General features: G+C 40.7%; 2 protein-coding genes across 2 annotated transcripts; both read left to right on the plus strand.

The window, feature by feature from the left end:
- The first annotated feature begins 7,330 nt into the window (after nt 1-7,330).
- Nucleotides 7,331-16,604, plus strand: LOC105046013 (26S proteasome regulatory subunit 6B homolog). The gene is made up of 6 exons (XM_010924487.3): nt 7,331-7,913; nt 11,633-11,863; nt 12,347-12,505; nt 13,150-13,302; nt 14,262-14,345; nt 16,211-16,604. Exons 1-6 carry the CDS (start codon nt 7,419-7,421, stop codon nt 16,343-16,345), a joined length of 1,257 nt encoding a protein of 418 aa, XP_010922789.1. The 5' UTR covers nt 7,331-7,418; the 3' UTR covers nt 16,346-16,604.
- Nucleotides 16,605-20,875: 4,271 nt separating this feature from the next.
- Nucleotides 20,876-25,960, plus strand: LOC105046012 (uncharacterized). The gene is made up of 5 exons (XM_010924486.4): nt 20,876-21,193; nt 21,711-21,813; nt 23,338-23,461; nt 24,241-25,170; nt 25,362-25,960. Exons 1-5 carry the CDS (start codon nt 21,013-21,015, stop codon nt 25,767-25,769), a joined length of 1,746 nt encoding a protein of 581 aa, XP_010922788.1. The 5' UTR covers nt 20,876-21,012; the 3' UTR covers nt 25,770-25,960.
- The last annotated feature ends 1,676 nt before the right edge of the window (nt 25,961-27,636 follow it).

Here is a 27,636-nt window from a genome sequence, read left to right on the forward strand (position 1 = left end):
TGCGTCAGATTCCACATCTGGCATCGACTGACCTCAGTCGGGCACCCGCAGTCCAACGGTGAGGTTGAGGTGACCAACCGAACCTTGCTTCATGGACTCAAGACCCGACTGAATGAAGCCAAAGGTCTCTGGGTCGACGAACTGGGCTCCGTTCTATGGGCCTACCGAATGACCCCCCGCATACCGACCGGGGAGTCGCCGTTCAGCTTGGCCTACGGGACGGAGGCGATGATCCCACTTGAGATCGGATTGCCATCTTCAAGAGTCGAGCAGTATCAAGAGCCGAACAACTCCGAACGTAGAAGGGCCGACCTAGACCTCCTCCCCGAACTGCGGGACGAGGCTCAAGTCCGAATGGCTTCATACCGACAAAGGGTCGTCAGGTACTACAACGCCAAGGTCAGACCGAAGCTTTTCAGGCCCGGTGACCTGGTCTTGAGAAAGACGGAAGTCTCGAAGCCCTTGGAACAGGGGAAGTTGGCTCCGAATTGGGAAGGACCCTACAAGGTCGCAGACACTTTCGGGCCGAGAGCCTATCGGCTGGAGACCCTCGAGGGGAAGACCATCCCTCGGACTTGGAACGTCGATAACCTGAAGCTGTATTACCAGTGAATTTTGTGGTTGGAATACAAGTTCAGTTTTAAATTTTGGAGTCCTGACCCTTCGACGTTCAACGATCCATCGGCCCCTTACCAGGACCGATGCACCTACGGGAGTCGATACTCCTTCGACGTTCAACGATCCATCGGCCCCTTACCAGGACCGATGCACCTACGGGAGTCGATACTCCTTCGACGTTCAACGATCCATCGGCCCCTTACCAGGACCGATGCACCTACAGGAGTCGATACTCCTTCGACGTTCAACGATCCATCGGCCCCTTACCAGGACCGATGCACCTACGGGAGTCGACAGTCCGTCTACGGTCAAACTTTCGGACAGATCCATCGGTCGATAGACCGATCGGACCCGACCAAAGAAAGGCTTAAAGCCCACGCGATTGTTGTCGCGACTTCCGACCAGGCTACGGCCGGTCGAGGGATATTCGGCTTACCACCGTTTATCACACGACGCGACCTTAGTCGCATCCACAGCTTCCCGACCGATTGACGGTCGGCCGAACGACATTCGGCTTGCTACCATATGTCGGACGACACAGAACCCGACGCAAGAGCTTGGGGATCCGACTTACTATCGCTCCCCCGACACTGCGTCGGACGATGTTCGACTAAACGCATCTACGGAAGTCCGACTACCGAACCTTTACCAGGTTCGGTCGACTCCCGACTTAACAGATGCACCCGACTAGCGACTTCAACTATTGGAAGCCGACCTAAAGTCGGGACACAAGTTACTTCGGAGCTGCGCAAGTCGGCTAAGTCCTACCGACTTACCCGAGTCGGCGACTTCTCTAAAGTTGGTGACTAGGGTTCGACATTGCAGCGATAGATAGACATTACAAACACAAGACATAAGAAAAGAAACTTCATTCATTGATAAAGTGATTACATAGCCGGGTCGAAGCCCGATTACAAGTATTCTTAAGCAAAAGAAAGATAAAGGAGTCGGTTGAGCCGATCATCCGCCTTGGCCAACTTCCTCGACCGACGGAGGATCGGCGACGACCGGCGTCTCGGCCACGAGCGGCGCAGGGTCGGTGGCCGAAGGATGGGCTTCGGTCGGCGAAGGGGCTTCGGTCGGCACCTGCTCCGGGATGACCTCCTCCGCCACGACGTTGCCTCCCGATGGCTGGTCGGCCACCTCCTCGGCTCCCTCCTCTTCGGCACCTTCCTCTTCGGCGAGTAGCGGGACGACTCGGCTGACGTCCAGCTCCGGATACAGCGAATGGACGGCGTCCCGACCGTCCTCGAAACCGACCCGGTAGGAGGCGAAGCCCGACTCGAGCATCTCCTCCTTGTACCGGTCGGAGGCCCGGAAGTCCTCCACCACGCGATCGGCCGACTCCCTCGCCGACCGTGCCTCGTCCTCGGCGCGGGCTAGCTCCTCCCTCGCCGACTCCGCCACGGCCTTAGCCATTTCGGCGTCGACCTGGGCGATGGACAGCTCCTCTTCGGCTTCAGCAAGCTTCCCCAGGCTGACCCGAAGTTGCTCGCGTTCCCCTTAGAGTTCAGCGGTGGCCCAATCCCGTTCGTGCCGAAGACGACGCACGGCCCGACCTTTGTGCTTGGCCTCCTTCTTGGCCGACTTCAGTTCGGCCATGAGCTGGGAGACCTCGTCCGTCAACTTGGCCTCCCGGTCGGCCGACTCCTGCAGTTGGTCGACTAGCCTCGCCCTTTCGGTCTCGGCCGCCGCCGACCTTTCTTTGAAGGCTGCCCGAACGTCGCCGAACCTTCGGTATCCGGCCTCCAGTTCGGACATGGTGAAGATCAGCTGCCGAAGGAAAAAGGCTTCGTCAGAATTATGCGACAAATCCACTCCCAGTCGTCCGGGCTTGCTACCCGAATGAGGGCATCGGCCAGCTCACCACCCGACTTGGGAGTGGAGGGGGGCAACTGTTGGGGGATGTCCACCGACCGACCGACTGACGATGTCCCGACCGACCGACTGACGATGTCCCGACCGACCGACGGCCCGACCGACCGGCCGACGGCCCGACCGACCGGCCGACGGCCCGACCGATCGACGGCTCGACCGACTAACGGTCCAACGAACAACTCCGACTGACCGATACACTGACCGATCATCGGTCGTGGTGGCCGACTGATGGGCACCATCAGCGGCTGACTGCCGGCCATTCAACGGCCCATCTCCGACCAGGGCATGTCGGGCGTATCCATCCCGACCGACTGAACCCAGAGGTCTGGTAGCCGACTCACATGAAGCTCGCCGACCGACGGAGGAGTCCGACGCCACTCTGCTGGCCACCGACCTAGGGTCGGCCGACTCCTCCGATCGCCGTACAGCCGCCAGACCTTGTCGGTTCTGACACGGACATGCGGCACAGTTACCTAGGGGCATTGTCCTGCCGAGAGCGAGGTCAACCCTGGTGATTAGACGGTCACACGGCGACATGACATTTTCACGGCGGCTCTGACAGTCTACAGTGAGTTGACAGTTCCTCACTTGTCTGCGCCATTAATGACGGCGCCATACCGTGCTCCACTATATATATACCGGGGAAGGCAACAGTGCAGGGGATCGATCCGCTCGGTCTCTCCCAAAAACCCAGGCTTGCTCCTCTCTCCCTCTCTTTCTCAGAGCTCTCTGTCTGTATTTCACTGTTGCCCGGTCACCTCCCTGACTTGACCGTCGGAGGGTCCCCGCCGGAGCCGCCTCCGGTCAGTGCGGACTTCTTTTGCAGGTGCCCGTTCCCCGACGGTCCGACGACGAGGCGATTGGCCGCAACACAAACAATGCATGACATGGTCTTCAATCCAACCTTCATTCTCAGATCAAGTTTTTTCCATATCAATTTTTTTGAAACTGTGCTAGTTACAATTGTAATGTTGCAACTCATTGATCTCTTTTTTCTTCTTTCGATACAGATACCAACCATTTTATGCCAAATCACATATCTAGCTGTCCACTTTCTCCATTTAGATTAAGAGTCTACTTGGCGTCGCTGTTTGTAAAAGCTAAAATTAATTTTTTATTTCATTTAACTTGAACTAAAAAATTATTTAATAGTTATAGACTATAAATGATAGTGTTGGGTATAAAATACCCACAGCCGAAACCCACGCCGGCATCAGCACAGCTTCGCCCGGACTCCTACGGGAGCCGGGCTCCGCCGCCAGCATCGACATCGGCGCAGCTCCACCCGAACTCCTACGGGAGTCGGGCTCCACCGCCAGCACCGACATCAGCACAGCTCCGTCCGGACTCCTACGGGAGCCGAGCTCGGCCGCCAGCACCGACATCGGCGCAGCTCCGCCCGGACTCCTACGGGAGCCGGGCTCCACCGCCAGCACCGACATCGGCGCAGCTCCGCCCGGACTCCTACGAGAGCCGGGCTCCACCGCCAGCACCGACATCAGTACAGCTCCGCCCGGACTCCTACGGGAGCCGGGCTCCGCCGCCAAAAAAGACATCGGCGCAGCTCCGCCCGGACTCCTACGGGAGCCGGGCTCCACCGCCAGCACCGACATCAGCACAGCTCCGCCCGGACTCCTACGGGAGCCGGGCTCCGCCGCCAGCACCGACATCAGCACAGCTCCGCCCGGACTCCTACGGGAGCCGGGCTCCACCGCCAGCACCGACATCAGCACAGCTTCGCCCGGACTCCTACGGGAGCCGGGCTCCACCGCCAGCACCGACATCGGCGCAGCTTCACCCGGACTCCTACGGGAGCCGGGCTCCACCGCCAGCACCGGCATCAGTGCAGCCCCGCCCGGACTCCTACGGGAGCCGGGCTCCACCGCCGACAGCAAGTGCAGCTCCGCCCGGACTCTTACGGGAGCCGAGCTCCGCCTCCGACACCAACTGCAATGCATCTCCGCCCGGACTCCTACGGGAGCCGGGCTCCGTCTTCAACATGAACTGCGGGTAAGCTCCGACCGGACTCCTACGGGAGCCGGACTTCACCTCTAACTTTCATTGCAGTGCATTTCCGCCCGGACTCCTACGGGAGCCGGGCTCCGCCGCCAACATCAGAACGGTTCCGCCCGGACTCCCCCAGAAGTCGGGCTCCGCTCACGACCCCTACCGCCAGGAGGACCTCACCCGGACCTCAGCAGAAACCGGGCTCCGGCCGTTGCCGAGCTTCAATCGACAGATCCACGCCCCCTGACAGGCCCCCAAAACGGCCACAACCCTGCTCCACTTCCTGTGGCGGACTCCGCGCAGTGCCATCATTTCCTGACAGGCCGCAGTGACCATAGCTGTCCTGCTCCACTTCCTGTAGCGGACTCCGCACAGCTCCACTATCCCCTGACAGGCCACAGTGACGGCCACGAACCTGCTCCACCTCCTGCGACGGATACCGCGCGATTCTCCTATCCGCTGATAACGGACGCTGCTCCACTCCGCGTAACAGATTCCACGTGGCAAGCCACAGTGATGGCCACGCATCTACTCCACTATCCTTTGCAATCAATTTTTCTGACCATGGGCGGCCCACTACCAGACGGTTACAAACGTCGCCATCAATCCGTTGCCTCCTCCGCCTATAAAAGGGGGACCCAGATACGTTATTCTCTAAGCTCATTTTTCTATCTCAAAACTCTGCTAAATTCTCCGTTCGAGCACTCCATTCTTGTTGAGGCAGAGAACTGACTTGAGCGTCGGAGGGTCTTGCCGGAGCAACCCCACCTCCGGTTTAGACTTTCTTTGCAGGTCCCGGCGGCGACCGTGGCTTCCCCGACTCCAGCTTCTCCGGCGCGAGCGGATTTTTGCATCAACAGATAGTAATAATGGTAGTGATGGTGAACCTGCGATGGGGAAAGCCCGTCTATAAAAAAAAGTTTTAAGTCCCATTTATCTAATGTGAATTCAAACAATATTCATACATCTACATATAATTTTAAAAATAATATAAAATAAGGTGGGTACTAGCGAGAGAAATTAGATTAGAAAGATGAAGAGAACTCTTTTATTCAACTTGATTTCAAGCATCGATGATACGTTATGACTAAGGTGTACTCCATAGTAGCTCAAATCCTGATTTTGGAGAAGAATACTAATCCTAAATTAGGAGCTAAAATGGCCCACTCATTGTAGTCATCATATCAAATCTATCGTATTACATGAAAATACGAAAGATTTTGAAATTTATTTGATTAAGTCCGTCCAAATATGGCTCACACTAACACACATCGAGATTTATTTTAGATATTTTAATTTGATCGAGACTCATTAAAAATAAGCTTTCGATAAAATAATAAGAATATATTTTATAGTGGTTGTAATAAAATTAAAGTTTACATAATCATTATAGATAACGTCCATCTACTCATAGTTGGGATTAAAAAATCGAGATACTGCTTATGGGCATCTAGTGATTCTTCTTGTGATTGCCAGGCTGATTTTAAAGATCATGGATTATTATGATGGCTTCTTCTTCAAATAAATTTTATTATCCCATAAAGTTTAATAAAAAATTTTATTAAATTTTTCTTATGTTTTTTTGTTATGAAAGAGAGTTATCTTGTGCGATTGCATGTTGTCTTAGCAGTAACTAAATATTTTTTATATAACTAATTTTTTATCCATCAAAATCACTTTCACTAGGAAGTTAATTACAAAAAAAATCTATTTATATCCGATCACTTATATGAATGATGAGTAGCCAAATATGGTATTTTTCAAGTATCACATAAATTAATTAATCAAATATTGGCTGATCTAATATTTTTGATCATTTTCTATAAATGGCAAATGATTGAGTAATTTTTGGATGGAACAAAATTGTTGCATATTCTTGATACTAAAGCTTCAGCCTATGATGCACTATTTTGGTCATAAATTAGTTGTGAGTTTTTTTTTTTTTTTTTTTAAAGAATCAAAGAAGTTCAAATAAATAAACATCAAAAAATATTATATTTGATGGTCCGACCCAATATAGTAGAAGAAACTATGGTTGCAAGATAAATTTTCAAGAGGGCAAAAAAATACTGCACAAACTTGTTGTGATGAAAGATCAGTTGCCACTGGGGTTAGGCATGGAATGAGATCATAAAAATGCTATAAATATCAATCCACTCTTTATAAATATTTTTAATATGGATCGATCACCATTTGCCATGGCATGGTTTGTCGTGTTGGACTTATATCAACTTAATATCCATAAAAAATCTGCAAATAATTTTCCTCTTGCACATGCCCAACAAATCATAGCCATCTTAATACAATCCTTAATTAAGATTTATTATTTTTTTAATTTTTAAGACTATGAGGGGGGGCTATTCACCGCCCACTACCTTGGACCTACCCCACCCTATGCAGGCCAGAGATCAAGATCCCAAGCCCAAGGAAACTGATCCACTGCTCCTGGAACTGGGGCCTTGGTACAAACAGGAGTCAAAGTGAGGTCAATACCCTAACCCAGTCCCTTTTTTTTAAAAAAAAAATGAAAAAACCCAGTCCCCGCCTTGCAAGCAAGGTATTGGACCACCCAAATTCCGAACCAAGTTCAGTGGTAATTTAGGGATCTTCATATAATTGAACTCCCATTTCAAGTCATGGCTCCGTAGACTGTTTTATTCCTTTTTTTCATATTAGCTCGATCCAGCGTAAATTTACGGTCTTTAAACAAGTCCTTCAATTTTTTTTTTTAAAAAAAGGAAACTGCGCTTCAAGTGCAGACTTCACGCGAAAGTTGTAACCTAGACACCTTATATGACAGATTAATCAGAGAAATTGCAGATAATTTTCCTTCACCATCTTTATATAGACAACCTCTTCATCTTGCTCCATTCTATTCGCTAGACTAGAACTCTCTCTCTCTCTCTCTCTCTCCAATGGCGGCCTCCGCCATGGTTGTAGACACCAATGTTTCCCCACGGCCGTCCGGCCCGCCACCGAGCTTCGCGGCTGTGAGCCCCGACGTCTTCCTCTCCGTTGACGAGGAGGACGATCTCTACGGCCGCCTCAAGTCTCTCCAGCGGCAGATCGAGTTTGTTGACATCCAGGAGGAGTACGTCAAGGACGAGCAGAAGAACCTCAAGCGCGAGCTCCTCCGCGCCCAGGAGGAGGTCAAGCGGATCCAGTCCGTTCCTCTTGTCATAGGCCAGTTCATGGAAATGGTCGACCAGAACAACGGCATCGTCGGCTCCACCACCGGGTCCAATTACTATGTTCGAATCTTGAGCACCATCAACCGCGAGCTCCTCAAGCCCTCCGCCTCCGTCGCCCTCCATCGCCACTCCAACGCCCTCGTCGACGTGCTTCCGCCCGAGGCCGACTCTAGCATCTCCCTCCTCAGCCAGTCCGAGAAGCCCGACGTTACCTACAACGTTAGTGTCGAAACCCTAGAAAAATTGATTCTTTGATCGATAGTTTCAATCTTTGTGCATCCATCCGTGTGTTTATTGATTACGGTTGGGAAGACCTCACCCGGGGGAGGGTGAAAATTAGGGTTTGGGGTGGAATCTTGTGTTTGTTGGCGTGGGAGTTTCTCAGATTGGTGGAATATTGTGGCTAGAACCTAGAAGGTAGTATTTAGAATTTGTAAGCTTTTGGTTTCAGTACTTACGCATATGATTGAGCCTTTAAATTCGGGTTTTCTTCAAGTTGGATGTAGGGATTGAAGAAAGGTACGTCCTCTTTTCTTGATTTTCTGCCCGAGTTCGTGAATAGTTAGTGTCGAATATAGTGTGGATGCCGGATCGCAAACTTGTTCCATGCAGTAGCTCGGTTGATGCATTTGGGAGTAAGGTAGGATTTGGGAATGTTGCAGCTTCAGTAATGTATTTAGTTCATTTAAATATTCTATATTTAGAATTTGGATTTCCTTGGAGTTGAAGTTAGGGTTTGCAGAAAAAGGTTTATCTTTTTTTTTTTAAAGAAAAAAAAAATCAACTTTTGCCTTTTGTGAATCTAGGGATTTCTGATGTAGTGTTAGATATAGCTAAGAGTTGCAGGAGAGATACTGAGAAGATGCAAAGCTCATGACAGTTATACACTAAACCTGATTTACATTTAAAAAAGGATATGTAGAGGGGCACATAGTTAATTATTTTAGTTATGCTGGGTTCCAGGATTTCAGTTCTGTGCTTCTTTCTTGGCTTTCACCTTTTTCGTTGGCGAAGGATAGGAAAGATATGGGAGAAGAAAATCTTCTAGATTGTTGATCCAGCACACCCAGTTGAATGAGGAAGTCAAATCATAAGTTTATGGACCAGTGATTGCTGGGGTGGTCAAGTTTTGAAGTTCTCTTATGTGTACATGAAGTGGTCAAGTTGCAATTATGGAATGCTGAGCATTTTCAGATGAGTCAATTCTATGTTGTTTCTTTCTGATTTGAGTCTGGTACTTAGTGGTTTCTTCTAGCTAGATCAAGGTGCTCTTTTCCAAACTGTATCTACTAGGTGTCAGAACCTTTCCATTTTTTGCTAAGCTCCTGTTTTTCTGTACCCATATTCGTGTCCTATTATAGTTCTATATGCTAATAAAAACTGAAATATTTCTGACGGGATTATTTTGTCTCTCAATACTTGAGGCATGGTTTTGCCTAGTTGCGCTTAATGACATTCTAAACTCTGCAAATAATCATGCTGCTATCGAGCTTGAAATAACTTTGTTGGCATTTGTTCTTGAGTCAATGCATATCAGTTTCAACAACATATATTGAATCTTTTAGAATCAAGCCCTATTGTCTTTGAAAGGAAAAACCCAGAAGGAAACTTGGTATGTCATTGCCAATTGTACAAGATCAACATGTCTAGAGGAGCAGTTTATTAACACAGGCAATAAAAGATATCACTTTCATGAACTGTTTAAATGTTCTGAAGAGCACTATTATTAATGAAGAATTTTATAAAGAATTGTTTTTGTACTTACTCAAAGCATTTATTTCCTTGTTTTCTGAATGAAACACTTGGATTGCTAATGGTTCTTGTCATTTAGTTTGGGAGATGCATGAAGGCATTGCACTTTCGCTAAGAGATCCAATGGGAAACTTAAATAGAAGATCCGATTTTTTTTGTTTAGAAACCTTATGCCACCATTATGATAAGTTTGGAATTGTGAAATGGAAATTTTGCTCCTTTGGAGGTGATTTATTGGAAATGGTAGATTGTCATCGCTTCTACTATTGATTAACCATGTCAGATTTTTGAGCCCAAAGATTTGATGTTAGTGATACATTCAAATTGATGTTGAGTGCAGGATTTTTGGATGATGAGATATTAAACTCCATAGTGAGTGGCCTCTGGGATGAGGGTGGGGAAATTTTGGACAGATCCAAGATATGTACTAGTTGTTGTATAGAAATCAAGTTATTGATATCTTATCTGACATAGTAAAATCGTGATTATTTGTGATTTTCGGGAATTCAATCTGATTTTAATTTATTAAAAAAGAAATCCTTCAAGGAAAATTTAATTTTAGAAACTGGAGTCACAGCATGAAAGCTGCAAAACCATATAAATTAAGTACCAATAAATAGAGTGACCAGCAAAGACAGGCATGCCACATGATGCTTGCAATATCACCAAATTCTGGTTCTATAGATTATGCTGAAGTGGTTGCACAGGACTTACTGATTAAAAAAAAAAATCATGCATTTAATATTTTAATATAGTTTTTCCTTTGTTTGATGTAGTTAAAATTGCAGACAACTAGACATACTGAAAGCTGACCTCATATGGGAAACGATCTCGATATAACTCCTGTTAATATAAATCTACTTGGGCTCGATAAGCTTATTAATGCATTCACAGTCAAGTATCCTCAGATGAGTGTGGTTTTGTTACAGAGATGATTGTATTTGCGTTATGATTTACAAAACCAAGCTACCTTTGTAGAGTGTCAGAATACATGCCGTATTTTTCCCCCCTCTCCCTCTATATGTGTGTCTCACATGCTTGCTTGCTTTGATTTGCACTTGCATGCTTGCTGGAAAAAGAGATGTCAACCCAAAAAAAAAAAAAAAATCTAGAAAAAATTCAGTTCTTTGTTAAGTTTATTTCCCTAAAATATGTCTTGGATGGTTGTGGTTTAAGGTGTATGGTGTGTTTTGCAGCTTTTCTAGCCCTTTTGGTACAAATACATGTTGGTTGTTACCTCCAAAAAAAAAATCATTTTGTATGAAATATTCAAATGACTTGTATTCAGTGTAATTTTGCGTGTGGAATTTGGTATAGATTTGGAATGCTTTATATGATTTTGCATCTCGTCCAACCCTCTTGGTACCAAGACATCTGTTGGTTGGTTACCTTTGAAAACATCATGTTGCTCGATCACTTATTGATGAAAGTTTGCAATTTACCTAACTGACGTTATGTTGAATCGAGTCACTAGTCAAATGGCTCGAATGTAGCATGCATTTTTTATTGTGAACCTTTGGTATTGGTTTAGAAGCAACACTTAAGTTTCTGTGGTGCTTCTGGAATTGCTTATCGATATTGTTGAGGAATGTTCATTGAAGAAGAAATACAAATTGATCGAATAGATTACAAGCATTATATGGTTTCATAGGATCAATCATGTTATTGAAAGCAGATCAAGACTGATGAAAAGATTTGAATTTGGGATATGTTTCTGTGCTTCTCTGTCCTCTGGGCACTCCTTTATTTTTTACTTAATAGTGGACCTCACAAAACCATGTGCCTAGAACTTGGGGCCCATGTGCCTAGAACTTGGGGGATATCATGCTCTCTTCACTTTACTTTTTTATCTTATCATCCTCTATGTTTGTTCCATATTTTCACTCTTTGGTGCTCATGTGACCCTGGAATGATGAATATTGTCATATATTTTGTTTCCTTCCTTTATTTAACTCTCTTTTTTTTTAATCGCTTGAACCAAAAAGATGAAAATCTATCAATGAATCTCGGAAATGAAATATGTTTATTTCTACCACTTCATTCAGTGATCTATTAACCATCTTGTAATTTATTTGATAATTTTATTGAACCATTGGCATTCTTCATTCTGTTGATATCAGTTAACAGTTGCAGCTTAACTGTAAAAGTTTACAATTTGCTGATTTATCATCCTTTTATCTGCTCAGGATATTGGGGGTTGTGATATTCAGAAGCAGGAAATTCGTGAAGCTGTTGAGTTGCCTCTGACACATCATGAGTTATACAAACAGATTGGTATAGATCCTCCAAGAGGTGTCCTTCTCTATGGGCCTCCTGGAACTGGTAAAACCATGCTTGCCAAGGCTGTGGCTAATCATACAACTGCAGCTTTTATAAGAGTTGTCGGGTCAGAATTTGTTCAGAAGTATTTGGGTGAGGTATAGTTTCTTACATTTATATCTGAATGCGCCACCCACATCCATTGTTATCCTTTCTCTTTTCTTTCTATTGTTCATCTAGGTTAAGACATTCTCATAGAAACTGGTTTAGTCACATTTATATCTAAAAAAAAATGATAATTTGTTCAGTCACCTTTTGTGTCCATAACAATGGTGTAAATGTAGTTTTTAAATGTGTCAAGATGATTGGGAGTTGATGCTTAATTTTCATGGGATTTTTTTTTTGGCTGATAAGTGGTAGCCATTGCTTCATCTGCATCCTTACAAGGACAAAGTTTTAAGGCTACATGCAGTAACAATTTTCTACCACTTCTGCTTAGATGTTCTTCATTTTGCATAAGAAGATTGCTGATTGTGCTCAATTTCATGAAGAATATAAATCTAGTCAGAAGTTGTCCTTGTTGTTCCTGAATTCCTCTACTATATCTCAATTTTCATACATCTTTATTGCATTTTTTTCAGGGTCCACGAATGGTTCGTGATGTTTTCCGACTTGCTAAAGAGAATGCCCCTGCAATCATATTTATCGATGAGGTTGATGCTATTGCTACGGCACGATTTGATGCACAAACTGGCGCCGATAGGGAAGTGCAGCGTATCCTCATGGAACTTTTGAATCAGGTAGAACAAAGTAAAAATATTGGAAGCACTGCTTGGCTGCTGCTAAGAGAATTGTCTTTTCTTTTTCTCTTTGTTGATGAATTAATCCCTTTCCACTTGTCTGAAAGAGTAAAAGGTCGCAGAAATTAGAGAGAACTCTAACAAGTTCAACTAAACTAAAATGCTATTCAAGTTAAATATATAGAGAACTCATTTAGTTTTTCTGTTTGCTGCTGGCTGCTCCTGCTGGTGTACAACCTTTGTTTCGTGTACCACCTGATTGACATTACCCTGCTTGGTATTAGATCATCAAGTAGATTAGACATTTTTTAACTCCTATGTAGCTCTGTGTGCAACATTTTTGGTTCTTTTTTGACTCCAAAGACCATCTAGTATTTATCTTAGGGTGGGAGGCTTGAAGTGGCCAACAAAATTAGGCAGTAAGTGTAGTTTGAGATATGCTTAGTCTTTTGGCTTCTTCCCATTGAAGCCATGTCATGTTTCAGAGGAAAACTTGCATTGTATAGCTTTTTTTTTTTTTTACTGGTTAACAATGTGTGCGCTTGTCACCAACGTGTATGATTTTTTATTTTTTGCTAATATTTTGCCCATTTTCATCTTCATGTTTTAATGATGTGAGGTATTTGTCGTGAATTGTTTTGCAGATGGATGGGTTCGATCAAACTGTGAATGTAAAGGTTATAATGGCAACTAATCGAGCTGATACTCTAGACCCTGCCCTTCTGCGCCCGGGTAGACTTGATCGGAAAATTGAATTTCCTTTGCCTGACAGACGGCAAAAGAGGCTAGTTTTTCAAGTAAGATCTGCAAAAAGTGATCCAAAATATCAGAAAAAATCATAATTTAAGCTTTACTTGATGTTAAAATGCACTGTTTCAACATAACAAGCAACAAATAAGTTGGAGGTTATCCAATTGTGACAATAGAACAGGGAGTATGGATAACAATCCATGCACAGCTTTATAAATCACAGGTTTTTAATGATATGGAAGGGCATTGATTATTTTATTATGCTGACTCTATATGCATCTACATGTCATAAATATCTGACAGGTGATTTTTTTCACATTGCGGCATGTCCTTGGTTGATAAAAACACTAGGGATACTATTAGTAATCCCAAGTATCATTGATGATATTACTAGAGAAATTTTGATTTTTAACCTTTCATTGCCACATCTTGGTGAACCTCCTTACCTCGTAGGCTCTTGCTCCTCTCTTTTCAAGCTCAACTTGTATCTTTCTTTCATTGTCTTCTCTCTCTTTTTCTCCAAGTGCACACAGACACAGACATGTGCACACATGCACACACAGATGGGAGAGACAGATAGATAGATAGAGAGGGAGAGAGTGACCATATCTAGGCATACAAGGGCTACAATTTTTATCCTATGTCTCTTTGTATTTGTTCTGTACAGTGTGCACCACTTTCTGCACCTGTTTCTTGAGTAAGCAACCATTGCTCAAAAATATTGTGCAATAAAACATTAGATCTTACGGAAAGAAAAAAATTAGAAAATTTGTTTACAGAAAAAATCATTGGGAAGATTAATAAATTGTAGAAAGAGGCAAAGTTAAGAAGATTTCCCATATGAGTAAAATTTCACTGTATATTGCTAATATTACTTATTATCCTTTAAATGATTTGGTTAATTCTATACTAATGGTTAAGTAGACATAGTGATATTATTTTCTCTGCTATTTTTCTACACTTCTTTTATTGAATGTCTTGTGCTTTGTTCTTCATCTTTGTTCAGGTCTGCACTGCTAAAATGAATCTGAGCGATGAGGTTGACTTGGAAGACTATGTCTCTCGACCAGATAAAATTAGTGCTGCTGAGGTTGGTTATTTTTAAAATTTTTCACTCTGGAATTCCTTTTCCATTTATTTTACCGTTTTGTGTTAAATTTCCTGATTCAGAGGAAGCTGAGATTGGCCTGTTGGCCACTTATGAATTGACATCTGATTGATTTTCTAGAAGTCTCAGTGATCTAATTATTAGGTTTCTATTTTTCCTTCGAGCACATGAGCTGTGCGTATTCAAATAACTGATAAGTTTTAGACATGGTAATTGAATGGAATGGAATTTTGGCCCTTTTTATCAGAGTTGAACTTTAGTTTGAGTTGGGCTTGTGGAGTTTTAGTTTTGGCAGTTCCTTTCCAAGTTTTCGAGTTTTGGTCATAAAGATCAGGGGAAAAATTGAAACATCTGAAAAAATAGAAGAAAAATAAAAGCAATCAGGAAAGGTTACACACGGCATTTTAGAGTCTTTTGTGATACACAAGTTCTTTATGTATGTAGTTTCAACAATTTTAGGCTCAAGCTCCTTTTGCGTATATGTAAACTCATAAAGGGCAATAATTTGTACCACAAATATGTGTTAATTACAAAGTTTCATTATGTTTAGCAATTCTGGCACGTTTCAGTGCCTTATGCATTCAATTTTTTCACCATGTTTCAGTAAAATTCACAAATATGTTAAATTTGGGCATTCCTTTCTTATTTTTTTATGGTAAAGTGACCGTGTAGTTAAATACATGTAGTTGTGGAATGTTATATTTATTTTATATGGAAAAATGCCATTCACTATGAAGAATGATCTTTTATTTAGTTATTTGCATTAGTCTTTGTAAATCTTTTTTGGAGGCCTTGGCCTATCAAGGATTATTTCATCTATCCCATCTTTTTTCACTCAACAAAAAAAAGATAATTACCATGCTGAAAATGTATAGCCTATGTGATTAAAGAAATAAAGAGAACCTTAATATGACAGTACTGCTATTTTGCCTTTTTTTTTTTCTTATATGTGTGTGTGGGGCAGTTGGGGTGGGTGGGCGGGGGTGGGGGGGGGGGGGGGCGGTGGTGGGGAAGGATTGGTTGAGGCATTATTACTTACTACCTGATCTAAGTTCACCATTTAGCTGGACATTGATTCCCTTTTCTATCTGGTCTTTAGGTGGTAGTCATGACATGCTTATAGGAGGAATCATGAAATTTTAGTTTGATGTTATTTCCATTCGGCACTTGCTTTCTAAGAATTTGTGCCTTCTCTACAAATGAATGTGCTGTGCATGAGCTTATCACATTCTTCTGTACATTTTTTTTGTGTATGTTTGTAACCTTGCATGTGACCGGCTGTACTCCACCTTTGGCCATCATGCATAACAAAATCACCTTTTTTTTTCCTCAAAGAAAAAGTCTTTCAGCAAATGTGGCTTTGGAAAATTGCTCTTCTTTTGATCTCTGTACTAAATATGTATGTTCTTGAACTGCTATTCTAGTGGTCTGCATGATCTTCAGGTGGGACGTGGCAATAGCCTCATCCTTTCAAGTTGCATCTGTACTGTTAATGCTAATACAACTTATACTAACATCTTTTGAGTGTACAATCATTGTTGCCCAAATAACCGGTGCACTTAAATTCAGTTTCCACCTGCAAAAGCTTTTCTAACATCCTGAGGTGTTTCTTTCTTTCTTTCTTTTTTTCCTTTTATTTTCTTTCTTTCTTTTATTTTTAAGGTGGGGGTTGGCAGTACAATAACATGGTGTAGTTTGACCCTAGGAACTTGGTGTAGGTTGACCTAGGAACTTACCTTGGACTATATTTTTGCATTCCTACCCTTCTTGTATTGCATTCATTAATAGAACCTTTCCATATGGTGTAGCTTGACTAAAGTGACCATCTTTCATGAATTGTTTTGCAGATTGCTGCCATCTGCCAGGAGGCAGGTATGCATGCTGTTCGCAAGAACCGATATGTCATTCTTCCCAAGGACTTTGAGAAAGGCTACCGGGCCAATGTAAAGAAGCCAGACACAGATTTTGATTTCTACAGATGAGTTGCTAAACTGTCCAAGGATGCTGGCTTCCCGAGCTTTGATTGTGCTAATTCTGATTTAACACTGGGGAATGGACTGTATTTGAAGAGTTATGAGTTAAACAGATTTCTACTTCTGTGACTCAAGTTTTCCCACATATTATTTGTCCTGGCTGTGGACTATAAATTGTGGGGATGTAACTGGTAAGAAAGCTAAAAATTCTTCATATGGGCTGTATAGCCTCAATGTCAAATGAAACGGCAATTGGAATTTCCAAGAACTGCAAGGCTCAAATGGTTGATTAGTTGCTGCAGGTTGCCTTTTCTTGGGGGGTGGGGGGCGGGAAGTAGGTGTTCTATTGCTCTCAGAGCACTGAAATGATTATTTTTCATGTTCATTGTTGGCTTGGTTGAAGGACACGCATTAAGTGGGAGTACTTTTTCAACCTTCTAACTACATGCCTTACACGAGTCTTTATCAGAGTATGCTAGGTTGGTTCATTTTCCTAGATGTATCAATGCAAAGTTCTATATGCCTCTTTGTGCATGATTTCACCTTCATGATCTCAGATGCATGAGAAACACCTGATGGTGAGGGCATCTCTACCATCCTTTACCTCGGATTACTCATCTATTCTCACAGGATGTCGGTGCCAATTGCTTCCTCATTGCATGGGGCCATTCTCTGGGCAATGGCCACTATCTCAGAGTGGGGGGTAGAGGAGTGTGCTTTATTTCTTTCTTCCTTCCTTTTTTTTTTTTTTTTTTTTTTGGTTTGAGTGAATGGAGGGTTGTTGAGCCTTCGCACTTCCCATTCTAATATTAAACCAGACCAAGGATTATCGTCTGGAAGGCTATGAGTTGCGTGGTTTTACGTCTTCATCCAGCTGGGATGACTGCAATTTGCTGGCTCACAACAAGATTGCAGATTTTCATGCTCGCAAACCCTTGGATTCATGAACAATCTATCTTAGCTAATTAGAAAAGATCATATCATTCAATAGAATATTCTCATCTCAACAAAATGATCTTAACTTGTCAGCAGAAAAGAACATCATGATCTTAACTCATTCTCTCAGATATACCTTCCTGATCTCAGGTTAAAATTTCAAAGAATCTAAAATTCAGGAAGTAAATAAACTATGCTTAGATGTATCACTCTACAATTCAGCTCTGAAGATGCATTCTACCAATTGGAAGCCCAATGCTAAATCAAGTGTACCGACGACCAAGAAGCTACGTGCATTACTAATATGAGATTTAGGAGACAAGATAATATGGCAGTGGTTGAGGCTTGGAAGAAAGGATTCATTAAACGTATACTTCATTAATTAAAATTCATACCAATCTGTATTTATATAATAGATCGTTTGGTGCAAATCCTGCAAGCATTCTTTTTCTTCTGGCCCACGACAGTGTTCCCTATGATTGTTCCCCATCCCCTTCCTGATTAAAATTGGGCTGCAGTGTCTCTGATGCTCTTTTTGAGAAATCAGGAAAAGGTTTCCTTTCATGCTAGATGATAACAAAGCGATTGTCCTGCGTCTTATTGAAAAGTTGAGTTAAAAAGTATTCAATTCAATTATTGCAAATAGTTCAGTGGGAGCTATGTTCCTTTCCAAACATCTGGTATTAGGATTTCTCAACAAAAAAGACTCTCAGCTCTTATTCTATCCTCCTCCCATCACTCTGGTCCTGTCGGGAAGGAGACGGCATGGGCCATGCCATTAGGTTTTAGAGACCTTTCTGGGTGTTGTAATAGGCCTAGCTGCCGACAACCAGGTAACTGAGATGTTTCCCATTTCCATCTAACATGGACTCATTTGGTTCAGTTACCGCACTCACTGGATTGAGTTAGCTAACCGGGTCCATGGCCTAAATATTTGAAATGAACCCATGCTAGACCAAAAGGGAAATGCTAGATGCACATCTCCAACTGAATCTAGTTGTTCACATAAGGCCTAGTTTTTTTTTTTTTTTTTTTTTGGTGGTAAGAACAGAAGGCCTAGTTTTGTAAAAAAATTAGGCAGTGTTTTGTTGGAGAATAAATTAGGCATAAGGCTGAAACAAGAAATGCAAGTATAAATGGAAAACAAGTATACTGGTTCTCATATTTATTACAAATGAGAAGATCTTGCCTGCTTTTTAGTTTTTATGATGAAAAAGTTTTCCAATCTAAAAAGTTATTTCAAACATTCTCAAAGATGACTATTCTCGTAGGCACAACCTTGCTGTTCTTATCTTTCTTATTTTCTAGCCAAGCTAAGCTTTAAGACTACAGCTGGTGATAAGTTTGAAGTGATAAAAAACAACATGCTTTTAATTGCAAATATATCTCATGAGTAAGACACAGGTCCACTATTTAATGGGAACTCTAAAAGCTATATCTCGGCATCTTGACCAAATATTTTGACAAAAAACTTGCTGAATAATATCACAAATACTTAGTATTATGTTAGAATTTCTATCGAGAAGTAGAGAGTTTTGTTTCCTTTCTTCCCCTTTTCAAGAATGCCACTATAGTCATTTTATTGTTCCCTTTTTCAAGAATGTCACTATTGTCATTTTATTGTACATTACTCTCGCAAATTGGAGATGGGACATCCCACTCATGTCTCTATAACGACTATTTGACATTTAAAAAAAAAAAATCGGGAACATTAATATTTTTAGGTGTCTCGACATCTTGAATCCTTGAATTGTTACTCTGTTAATTAGCCAACTAGTTTATTTTCCTTCTTTTTGAGTACTTACAGTTGCAATGGCTCAATTAGATGGGCCCTATATGATGTCTACGTGACATGCACAACCAACCTACCATCTCCAAACTTACACGTTTGTTAGAGCAAATTATTCAAATTAAGTACGGGCTGTTGTTTGAGAAGTAATACAAGTATGGATCATTAAATTCACCCAAACTGCTATTTGATAACTAAATCACTGTGTCTCTATTTTCTGCTCTTCCAATTCAAAAAACTCATGGGGTCAAGGATGTGAAAAGGTGCCAGTGTGCCACATAACTTCTTAGTAAATCCTCCAGGTTTTTGTAGATTTAAGTTAGTGTCAACATGTTAGGGTTTTTCTTTTCTTCTTTTCTTGTGTATTGAAAAAGGTTATGATTTTACCATGTAAACCAAAAGGATAATGTCACATTTATCCAACAATCTCCCTGTAAAGGGTGTAAACCCAGTTTTTCGATGTCAAACACAATGGTAGGTGGTGTATTAGGAGCCGAAACACTAATTTTACTCTTATGAGTTACCCAAGTTTCAGAAAGATTTTGAGGGAGACGAGTCACTTTCCAAACCAAAATCACCTATAAACCTTATATACCTAGAAAAGTTAAAAGCTTAAAATGCTTAATTTTTATAATGTAAATATCTTATGATTGCCATATAAAACTGTGCGTAATGTTTCTATTATGGCCGAGATATTATATGCATCAGTGTTAGATATCACCAATATGTTATATTTAAAATTTGATTGATTGATATATCTGAAGATATTTTTTAAATCGGAACTAACGACAATGGCTACAAATTTTCCAACTTTCCTTAAACCATATTTAGTATTTTTATTTGAATAAATATCAAAATCAATATTTAAATATAATGATTTTATGGTATCATCTTGGTGTTTATACATTAGATCATATCACTCCTACTCAAACTATTTTTATCTTTATTCCTAGTTAAGATAAATCAAGATCTTGGTTTCTTGGGCTTATAAATTACCAATCATTCTACCATTTTGATCAGCATCTTGATATGTGTAAAAGTGATAGGAGATTGAGGCTAACGATGCGTGTACATATAAAAAAAACTACGCAATACATAATGGATGCTTTTGTTAGATATTAAAAAAAAAGTCAGCTATCCTTGTAATATGTCCTGAAAGTCAAATGCTAAAAGGAATTGACCAACTTTTATATCCCAATAATATCACACCAGCCTGCCGGTCAAATTTGGCAACCACCCCACAAAATTAACTCGCCAACATCCCACCTATCCCTTAAAAAAAAGGAAAAAAAAAAAAAAAAAAAACACTTAACAGTAGAGAGGTCCACCAACCAAAAGCAAAAGAAATCAAAGAATCCCAGCCGTTCGATCAATGTTCCTTTTAGGCTGTAATTCTGTCCCTGGAGTTACCAGAACTTGGAAATGAGATCAAATCATTCAACCTTCCTCGTACAAATCTTGTCCAATAAATCAGAACAAATATATGCTATAATGACAGAAGCTGGGACAACAAAACCCACATCATCTTGTAGGGCAACAATCCCAGGTAGACCCACCGTAAATGCTGTCCATCCCCTCCCAGATGAGGAAAGTTTTGTCATCATCAAGTTACCCATTAAAAACTAACCATGATCCACGCCATCCAATCCTAGGAACCTCAATACGCCACGATCTAAAGAATTACTATGCGACACGCTTCCATCACCGTCCATCTCATACTCCCGCAGGTTCTCAGGATTCCTATATAAATATATGCGTGGTCCGGCACCGAATAACTTCATTTTGACCTCCGAAATGTAGCTAATTACCGCATAGCCGCCGAACCGTTGCTTCCCTTTGTCTACTTCTTTTATACTCTTTTCTCTCTCCAAAATTTCTGATTTAATCGCTTTCTTGGGAGGAGAAATTCTCTCTCGGATCGGATCGGATCGGAGAGGGAGTGGGGGAACCGATGAATCGGGTAGCGAGGGGATCGCTGTCGGGATGGAGGAATATTCCGGCGGGACGGGGGCATGACCGGTGGAGGAGCTTGGGCGGAAAAGAGGAGGATGAGAGCTTGCAACTGGATCTGTTCTTGACGAGTAGCGGCGGCGCTCTGATCGGATCGGCCAATGGATCTGTTGGCCAGGACGGTGCGGATCACTCATTTTCCTCCATTTTTTTCTGATTTTTATTGTTATTTTTCTTTTTTTTGGCCTTTTCTGGATTTGGATTGTCTTGTGGATGGTATGTTTACAGAAATGGCCTCCTGAATAATGACAAATGCATTTGAGAGTGCGCGCAAGCTGCAAAAATTTATATTCTTTTATCAATAATTCGATCTATGATAACCCTTTTATTTGAGGAATGTTTTTAAGTTTTAATTATAATTTTGTGGATATCGTGAAAATCTCGTGATCTAAGTTTCTGCTATTTGTTGTAATTTTTGTCATCTTCTTGCAACAATGCCATTTACTTCTTTTAATCATCTGGTTTTTAGTTGTTAATTTAAACATCTATTTCCGTTTGGAAGAATTTTGACGTAATATTTGCATCACGAGTTTGGATATGATTTTTCTGGGATCCAGCATGACTGACTTACTCATCACTTGTGAGAATTCGATTAGTTGGGGGCTTTTTTTTCTTGACTTTATTTAGTGGTCTTTGCAGAACAAGTTAAATTGGAGAGACTGTCAATTGGATCGGCCAAGATTGGGAGGAGCGGAATGGATGATTTACTAAATGCTGACAACGGCAAGCATGATTACGATTGGTAAATACCATGAATAAATCCTTTATTTTTTTTAATAAAATGGTTGGGAATATTCCCGTGTGCTGAAAGTAGAAAAGCTTGCCTGTGCTTGATCAGTCTTTAAGTCTCATTAAGCGTGATTATTTTTGGGAAGGATTTAATGTTTGAGAATTATTGGAATTCTTGAGCTACAATATATATATATATATATATATATCCTTATGATTGCTTATGATACTCTATTTAGTGCAAACTTATCCAAAAATGTTTTGATGCAAGAACCTTAGATACAGAATCTTGAAGTCTGACATAGTTACATTGCCTTCAATTTTTCAACTTATAGTTGATTCATAAAGGATCACCGATCATCTCTCATGTAACTTGATGCTCCTTCTGAATTCATCAAGCTTCCACTTATATCTGATCACTAGGTCATGCTATACATCTTCCATAACTGATACATTCGTATTCTTTTTGTCTTGGGAAATACAGACTGGTTGTCTATTTGTGTCCAACTATTGGTAGGGGATAACTAGATTTCAAATTTTGCTTGATTGTATCCTCCTAAGAACGTTCTGTGAAGATTTCTGGGTTTGATATTCACTTGTAGAGAGTTGTTAACTGGTTATGGGCAACTCTAAAGTTCTTGTATGAATTGAACTATTTTTAGATAGCAATACCATCTCCAAATGTCTAGAGCTCTATGAAGTAGGATCTATGTCAACTTGCAGTTGGCGGCAGACCATCATGCTATGTGTACAAGATTTCTTTAGTTGCTATGTGCTTGTTAGGATAATTTTTGTTTTAAACAAGCCTCACTTGTTCAAAAGTCAGAGGAAACACAGATCAAAGCAAACTCAAAACTTTATCTCATACTAAGAAGGGAAAAATGCCTTTTTTCAAGGAGAATAGGATTTTCATTTGAAAACTACATTTGCTTTTGTAAGACACTCCACTAAGTTGAGTACACTTGAGGATTCCTACTTTGCCTGTAGTTGTCCTTCAAAGCTTCATTATAATTCTTAGTAACATAGAAAATACATGCAGGTGATAATTTAGATCAGGATAGGCAAGAAATTCATCTCTCCCTAAATGTAGCAACTGTCAATATATGTTTCCTTTCCATACTTACAATTATGTCTTTGTACTTTATGGAATGTTCTCATAATAAAAGGCATGGTTGAGTCTTTGAGTCTTATATTCTATAAACAGATAAAAAGAAAAATTCTCACACCTTACTAGCAAAAGATACCCAAACTGCTTGTTGATTATTTGGTTTCAAGTAAGTCTAGAATTATTTGAGCATGTAATAAACCCTATACTCTGTGCCTTTTATCTTTGAATTCTCGTTCCTTTTTAGTAGGTGCGGAGATCAAATTCCCATTTGGATCATCTTGGGTAGGGTATCAGAAGCCAATGACGTGTTAAATGTTGTTATCTTCTGATTCTCTTAGTTTGCAATTACAAGCAGAATTTCTGCTTCGCCACATGTCTAGTAAAATGTTGAAGGCTAATTAGCTGTTGATTTGACTTCTGCATGGACAGGCTTCTAACTCCTCCTGGATCTCCACATTGCCCTTCCTCTGAGGCTATTAAGAAGCCACTTTCCTCAGTAGCACCTAAGCGTGGTTCCACTGTTAGATCAGTTTCAACTACAAGAGCTACAAGGGTATGAATCATTTCATCATCTCCAGTAGCTGTTCGAAGAATATAGTATTACATTTTATCAGTTTTCTTTGTTATTCTAATGCAACAATTAGGTTGTTCCACATGACTTATCCATTCCAGGGGGTTCTTTCTGAATTCTTCCTCATATACATGCACAACAGGAAAAGGAATCTAAATCTAACTTGCAAAAGGTTTCATTTAATCAGTTTTATTGCAAACATTAATTGCTAATACCCCCAGAAGAAGCACAAACACCAGATCTCATTATGCAATAGTAGCCTTTTCACCTTCTTGATATGTGATCTTCTTGGTCTTTTCTAATGTTCAAGGGCCTGACAGTGTGCTCTGTTTGGTTCTTCAGCAAATGTTAAATTTAGCATATTGGGAGAACCCAAAATATACTTCTATCTACAGAATCCTCAGTTGCAATGAGATTTTGATGGTCTGTCCTCTGTGATGTCATTTAGTTTCATCTCATATAGAGCTTAAATATCATTGTATCTCATGCAGCACTCTTTCTATGCCAGAGAACTGGTGAATCTTAGTCTCACCACTCACCTACTTACTTTTTTGTTAGATCGATCAATTCTGTCTTGGTTGTAGGTAATGCTAATTTCACTAATTTATATAGATTGGGGATTAAGTCAATATTTGTCTGTTAATACATGTGTTATTTTTGTAACCTTCTTAAGCTGTTTTTGTTTCATTTATGTCATTGCTTACACCCATGTCTTCATTTGTAAATAAATAAAACATCTCAATTTCTCATTCTTGTTGCAGCTTCCTGCTTCTCAGTCTGAGAATGGCCATTCAACAAGGCCAGCCAGAAGTGGTTCAGTGACCCGGCCTTCCATCTCTTCCACCAGTTTCTCTAATACTAACAGAACATCAGTCCTTAACACTAGCTCAGCCTCAGTCACCTCAAGGCCATCAACCGCAGGGAGCCGAGCAGCTACACTCTCTACTGCAAGGCCATCGATTCCAACCTCACGTCCCATTCCGACTCGTTCACCCACTCCAGTCAAAACTCGAGCAACCCCCAGCTCTCCAGGACTTAAATCTGGACCTTCACACAGTTCTAGGCCATCAACACCAACCTCCCGACCCCGAGTTCCCACTAATTCTATCTCAAATTCAAATTCTTCAGTAGCCCGCTTGAATTCAAGACCATCAACCCCCAGTCGCCAGTCTGTTGCACCAACAACAGCCCTGACCACAGGGCGCTCCCCCTCTGTCGGGCGGCTGTCAGCCATTAATGGCCGAAATTCAGCACCTTCGTCACGCCCCAGCTCCCCCAGTCCACGGTCCCGAGCTCCAGTGCGCCCAGCTGATCTCCCAGATTTTCCACTTGATACACCACCTAACCTTAGGACAAAATTGCCTGAACGATCAGCTTCTGCTGGCAGGATGCGTCCGGGAGCAGCACTGACAGTTCGGTCAAATTCAAGTTCAAACTCTGAGATGGTGGCTTCTGTGAGTTCAAATCGGAGGCTGTCTTTGCCCGTTGTCTCTCGGAGTAGGTTCCCAGAGAATCCACCAAAGGTTTTATCACAGAACAACGGACACCAGACCACACCACCTTCAATCCGAAAATCTGTGGTATCAGAGGCTGGAACTCGTAAGCCTATAAAGCCAGCTGCAAGCACAGAGAGTACTGGCTTTGGAAGGACAATCTCAAAGAAGTCACTTGATATGGCTCTCAGGCACATGGTATGTTGCGTTCCTTCTTCCTGCTAACATTTGGTGATGTCAACATCCACTAATTCATGCATACAGGTGGCTTATACCATCATCAAGCATTTGGACTTCCCAGAGACGGGATATTGTGACTTGTTAAATATAAAGACTTTGGCTGCATACTGTATTACAATTCTGAAATATTCTTTTCTTTGTTGAAATAGGACATTCGGCAAAGCCTGGGGGGCATTCGGAGTGCTTCCCTCTTTCCTCATAGCATTCGCTCTGCTGCTCCAAAAGGCAGAGCTCGTATGTCAGAACCCATAGTTCCTCTGACAAGTGATGAAGACTTTGTGGAGAATGGCAATTGTCATGAAACATTTTCTGGAGACTGCAACAGATCTGTGTCATATAATGGAGACAGTACATCTAAGTCTCCAGACAGGGAAAGCATTATGACAAGGGAGAGTGTGGGTGAGTTAGATCTCTATGGTAGCTACCAGTATGATGCCATGTTGCTGAAAGAGGACTCAAAGAACACAAATTGGTTGCACGGTGTTGAGGATAAGTCTGACCAAAGCCCCTTCGATCATCGATTTGAGCCTCCCCCAGAACCTTTTGATCCTCTATGACGATTCCCCTGTTGTTGTCTGTCTAATATTTGTAACATTTGTTTTTTTTTTATTATTCTTGGTTATGATCTTCATGTTTCTAGAAGATGCTCTCTGGATTGGATGGTGTGTTGTTTTTTCTCCCGCTGAACCAAGAAATACTGGAAGTTTGATAAGTCTTTGAATTGATAAAACCCATTCTACCAGCTATATGTCCATGGAATACATGACTCTGGCCCCTACAGCTAAACCCTCAAGTTCTTGAATCTACAGATTTTAGGATTCAAATTCAGTTCTTAACGTGTAATTGATAAGATGCTGGAATTAGTCTTTGTAAACTTTAATTGTTGACTGGTTTGAGACAGAAAATTGAACTTGTTTATCTTCTGGACGTATGGAGATTAGCACATTGTCTGCCATGGCATTCTATCAGTGTTTGAATGACCGAATGAATGTATTCCTGTTGTGTTTGGGCATTGTATCTATATGATGTTAACAGGGCCCGTCCTGATATTTTTTTAGACCTAAAGCTAAATTAAAAAATAAATTTTTTTATTAAAAATTAAAATATTTTAAATATTAATTATCGTTAAAAAATTAATCTACATATATTTTGTAATGTAAAATTTTTTATAATTTTTTTATAATCAATATTTGACAATAATTCTTTCTCAATAGATAGTATAACTAAACTATTTAATTTTTCTTGTAATATGATCGTAAATATGTTTTTAAATTTTAATTTTGAAAAATTTTTTTCAGTAGATGCAACAGTGACAGGTATGATTAATAATATTCTGTATGATCAATAATATTCTATATAAAATTAATGCACTTGGATAACAATTTATTTCATTAATATAATTAAGTATATTCATAGCAGTATTTTTTTCTTTTGACATAATTGCTTTTAGAACTTTTAATTCTGAAAATAAAACAATCTCATCAAGATCATAATGATTATCATTTGTTAAAATATTTTGAAGATTAAGACAAGATTTTTTTAAATTTTCTTCATCCAATAAAATTAATATTTTGAAATCAAATAAAAATTTAAAATTATTTTCATATAATTAAAATTATTCAAATTTATGTTTCAATGAAAAGATAGCTTAGTCTACTAAAAATAAAAAATAATTAACTCTAAATGATTTTTTTGGTGATTGTTCAATATCTACGTTAACATTTTCATCAAATTATCTTTTTCTTTTTACTTGATATTTTATATAAAATATTGGATCAATTCCCATCTCATTTATAATTTTCTTAGCTGAAATCAAGGCAAAAGTAAAGCCAGTTTCTTTATATCTTTCAAAAAAATAAAATTAATCTTTTTAATTGATCAATGGCAACACCTATACGCATATCCTTAGATTGTAAATTTTTGCTAACTAAATTAACAGTAAATAGTATATCATACCAAATAATCATTTTTAATAAAAATTTAAAATTTTCAAGCTCATGTGTTACTAAAGATTCAGTTTCACTCTTTATTTTTGGATCCTCACAAATTTTAGCTAATTGATATAAAGCTTCTCTTATTTATGGAGTTTGAAATCTTATTGCTTTGACGCTCTCAATGCAATTTTTTCAATGTATTTGTGACAATAGTTTTAATATTAAATTAGATACATTATCAAGTAAATTTTTTCATCTTTTTATAGAACCACCAAATGCATTATATATACGTTGTATCACACCAAAAAAAGTTTAGCTTTACTACAAGATAAAGCTATATCACAAAGTGTTAAGTTAAGACTATGACAAGCACATGGTGTATAAAATACTCTAAGATTTATTTCTAATAATCTTTTTTATGCTTTTTGATTTTTTCTTTTCATATTAGATCCATTGTCGTATTCTTATCCTCTTATATCATCAATGTTTA

This window comes from Elaeis guineensis, chromosome 5, assembly GCF_000442705.2.
Source record: "Elaeis guineensis isolate ETL-2024a chromosome 5, EG11, whole genome shotgun sequence".
Taxonomy (NCBI): domain Eukaryota; kingdom Viridiplantae; phylum Streptophyta; class Magnoliopsida; order Arecales; family Arecaceae; genus Elaeis; species Elaeis guineensis.

What these genes read in the sequence shown, in the direction of transcription:
- LOC105046013 (XM_010924487.3), top strand. Translation starts at nt 7,419, where the DNA reads ATGGCGGCCTCCGCCATGGTTGTAGACACCAATGTTTCCCCACGGCCG. An exon ending in AGCCCGACGTTACCTACAAC is followed by an intron (nt 7,914 to 11,632) that starts GTTAGTGTCGAA and finishes TTATCTGCTCAG; the next exon opens with GATATTGGGGGTTGTGATAT. An exon ending in AAAAGAGGCTAGTTTTTCAA is followed by an intron (nt 13,303 to 14,261) that starts GTAAGATCTGCA and finishes ATCTTTGTTCAG; the next exon opens with GTCTGCACTGCTAAAATGAA.
- LOC105046012 (XM_010924486.4), top strand. Translation starts at nt 21,013, where the DNA reads ATGAATCGGGTAGCGAGGGGATCGCTGTCGGGATGGAGGAATATTCCG. An exon ending in GGCAAGCATGATTACGATTG is followed by an intron (nt 21,814 to 23,337) that starts GTAAATACCATG and finishes CTGCATGGACAG; the next exon opens with GCTTCTAACTCCTCCTGGAT. An exon ending in CAACTACAAGAGCTACAAGG is followed by an intron (nt 23,462 to 24,240) that starts GTATGAATCATT and finishes TTCTTGTTGCAG; the next exon opens with CTTCCTGCTTCTCAGTCTGA.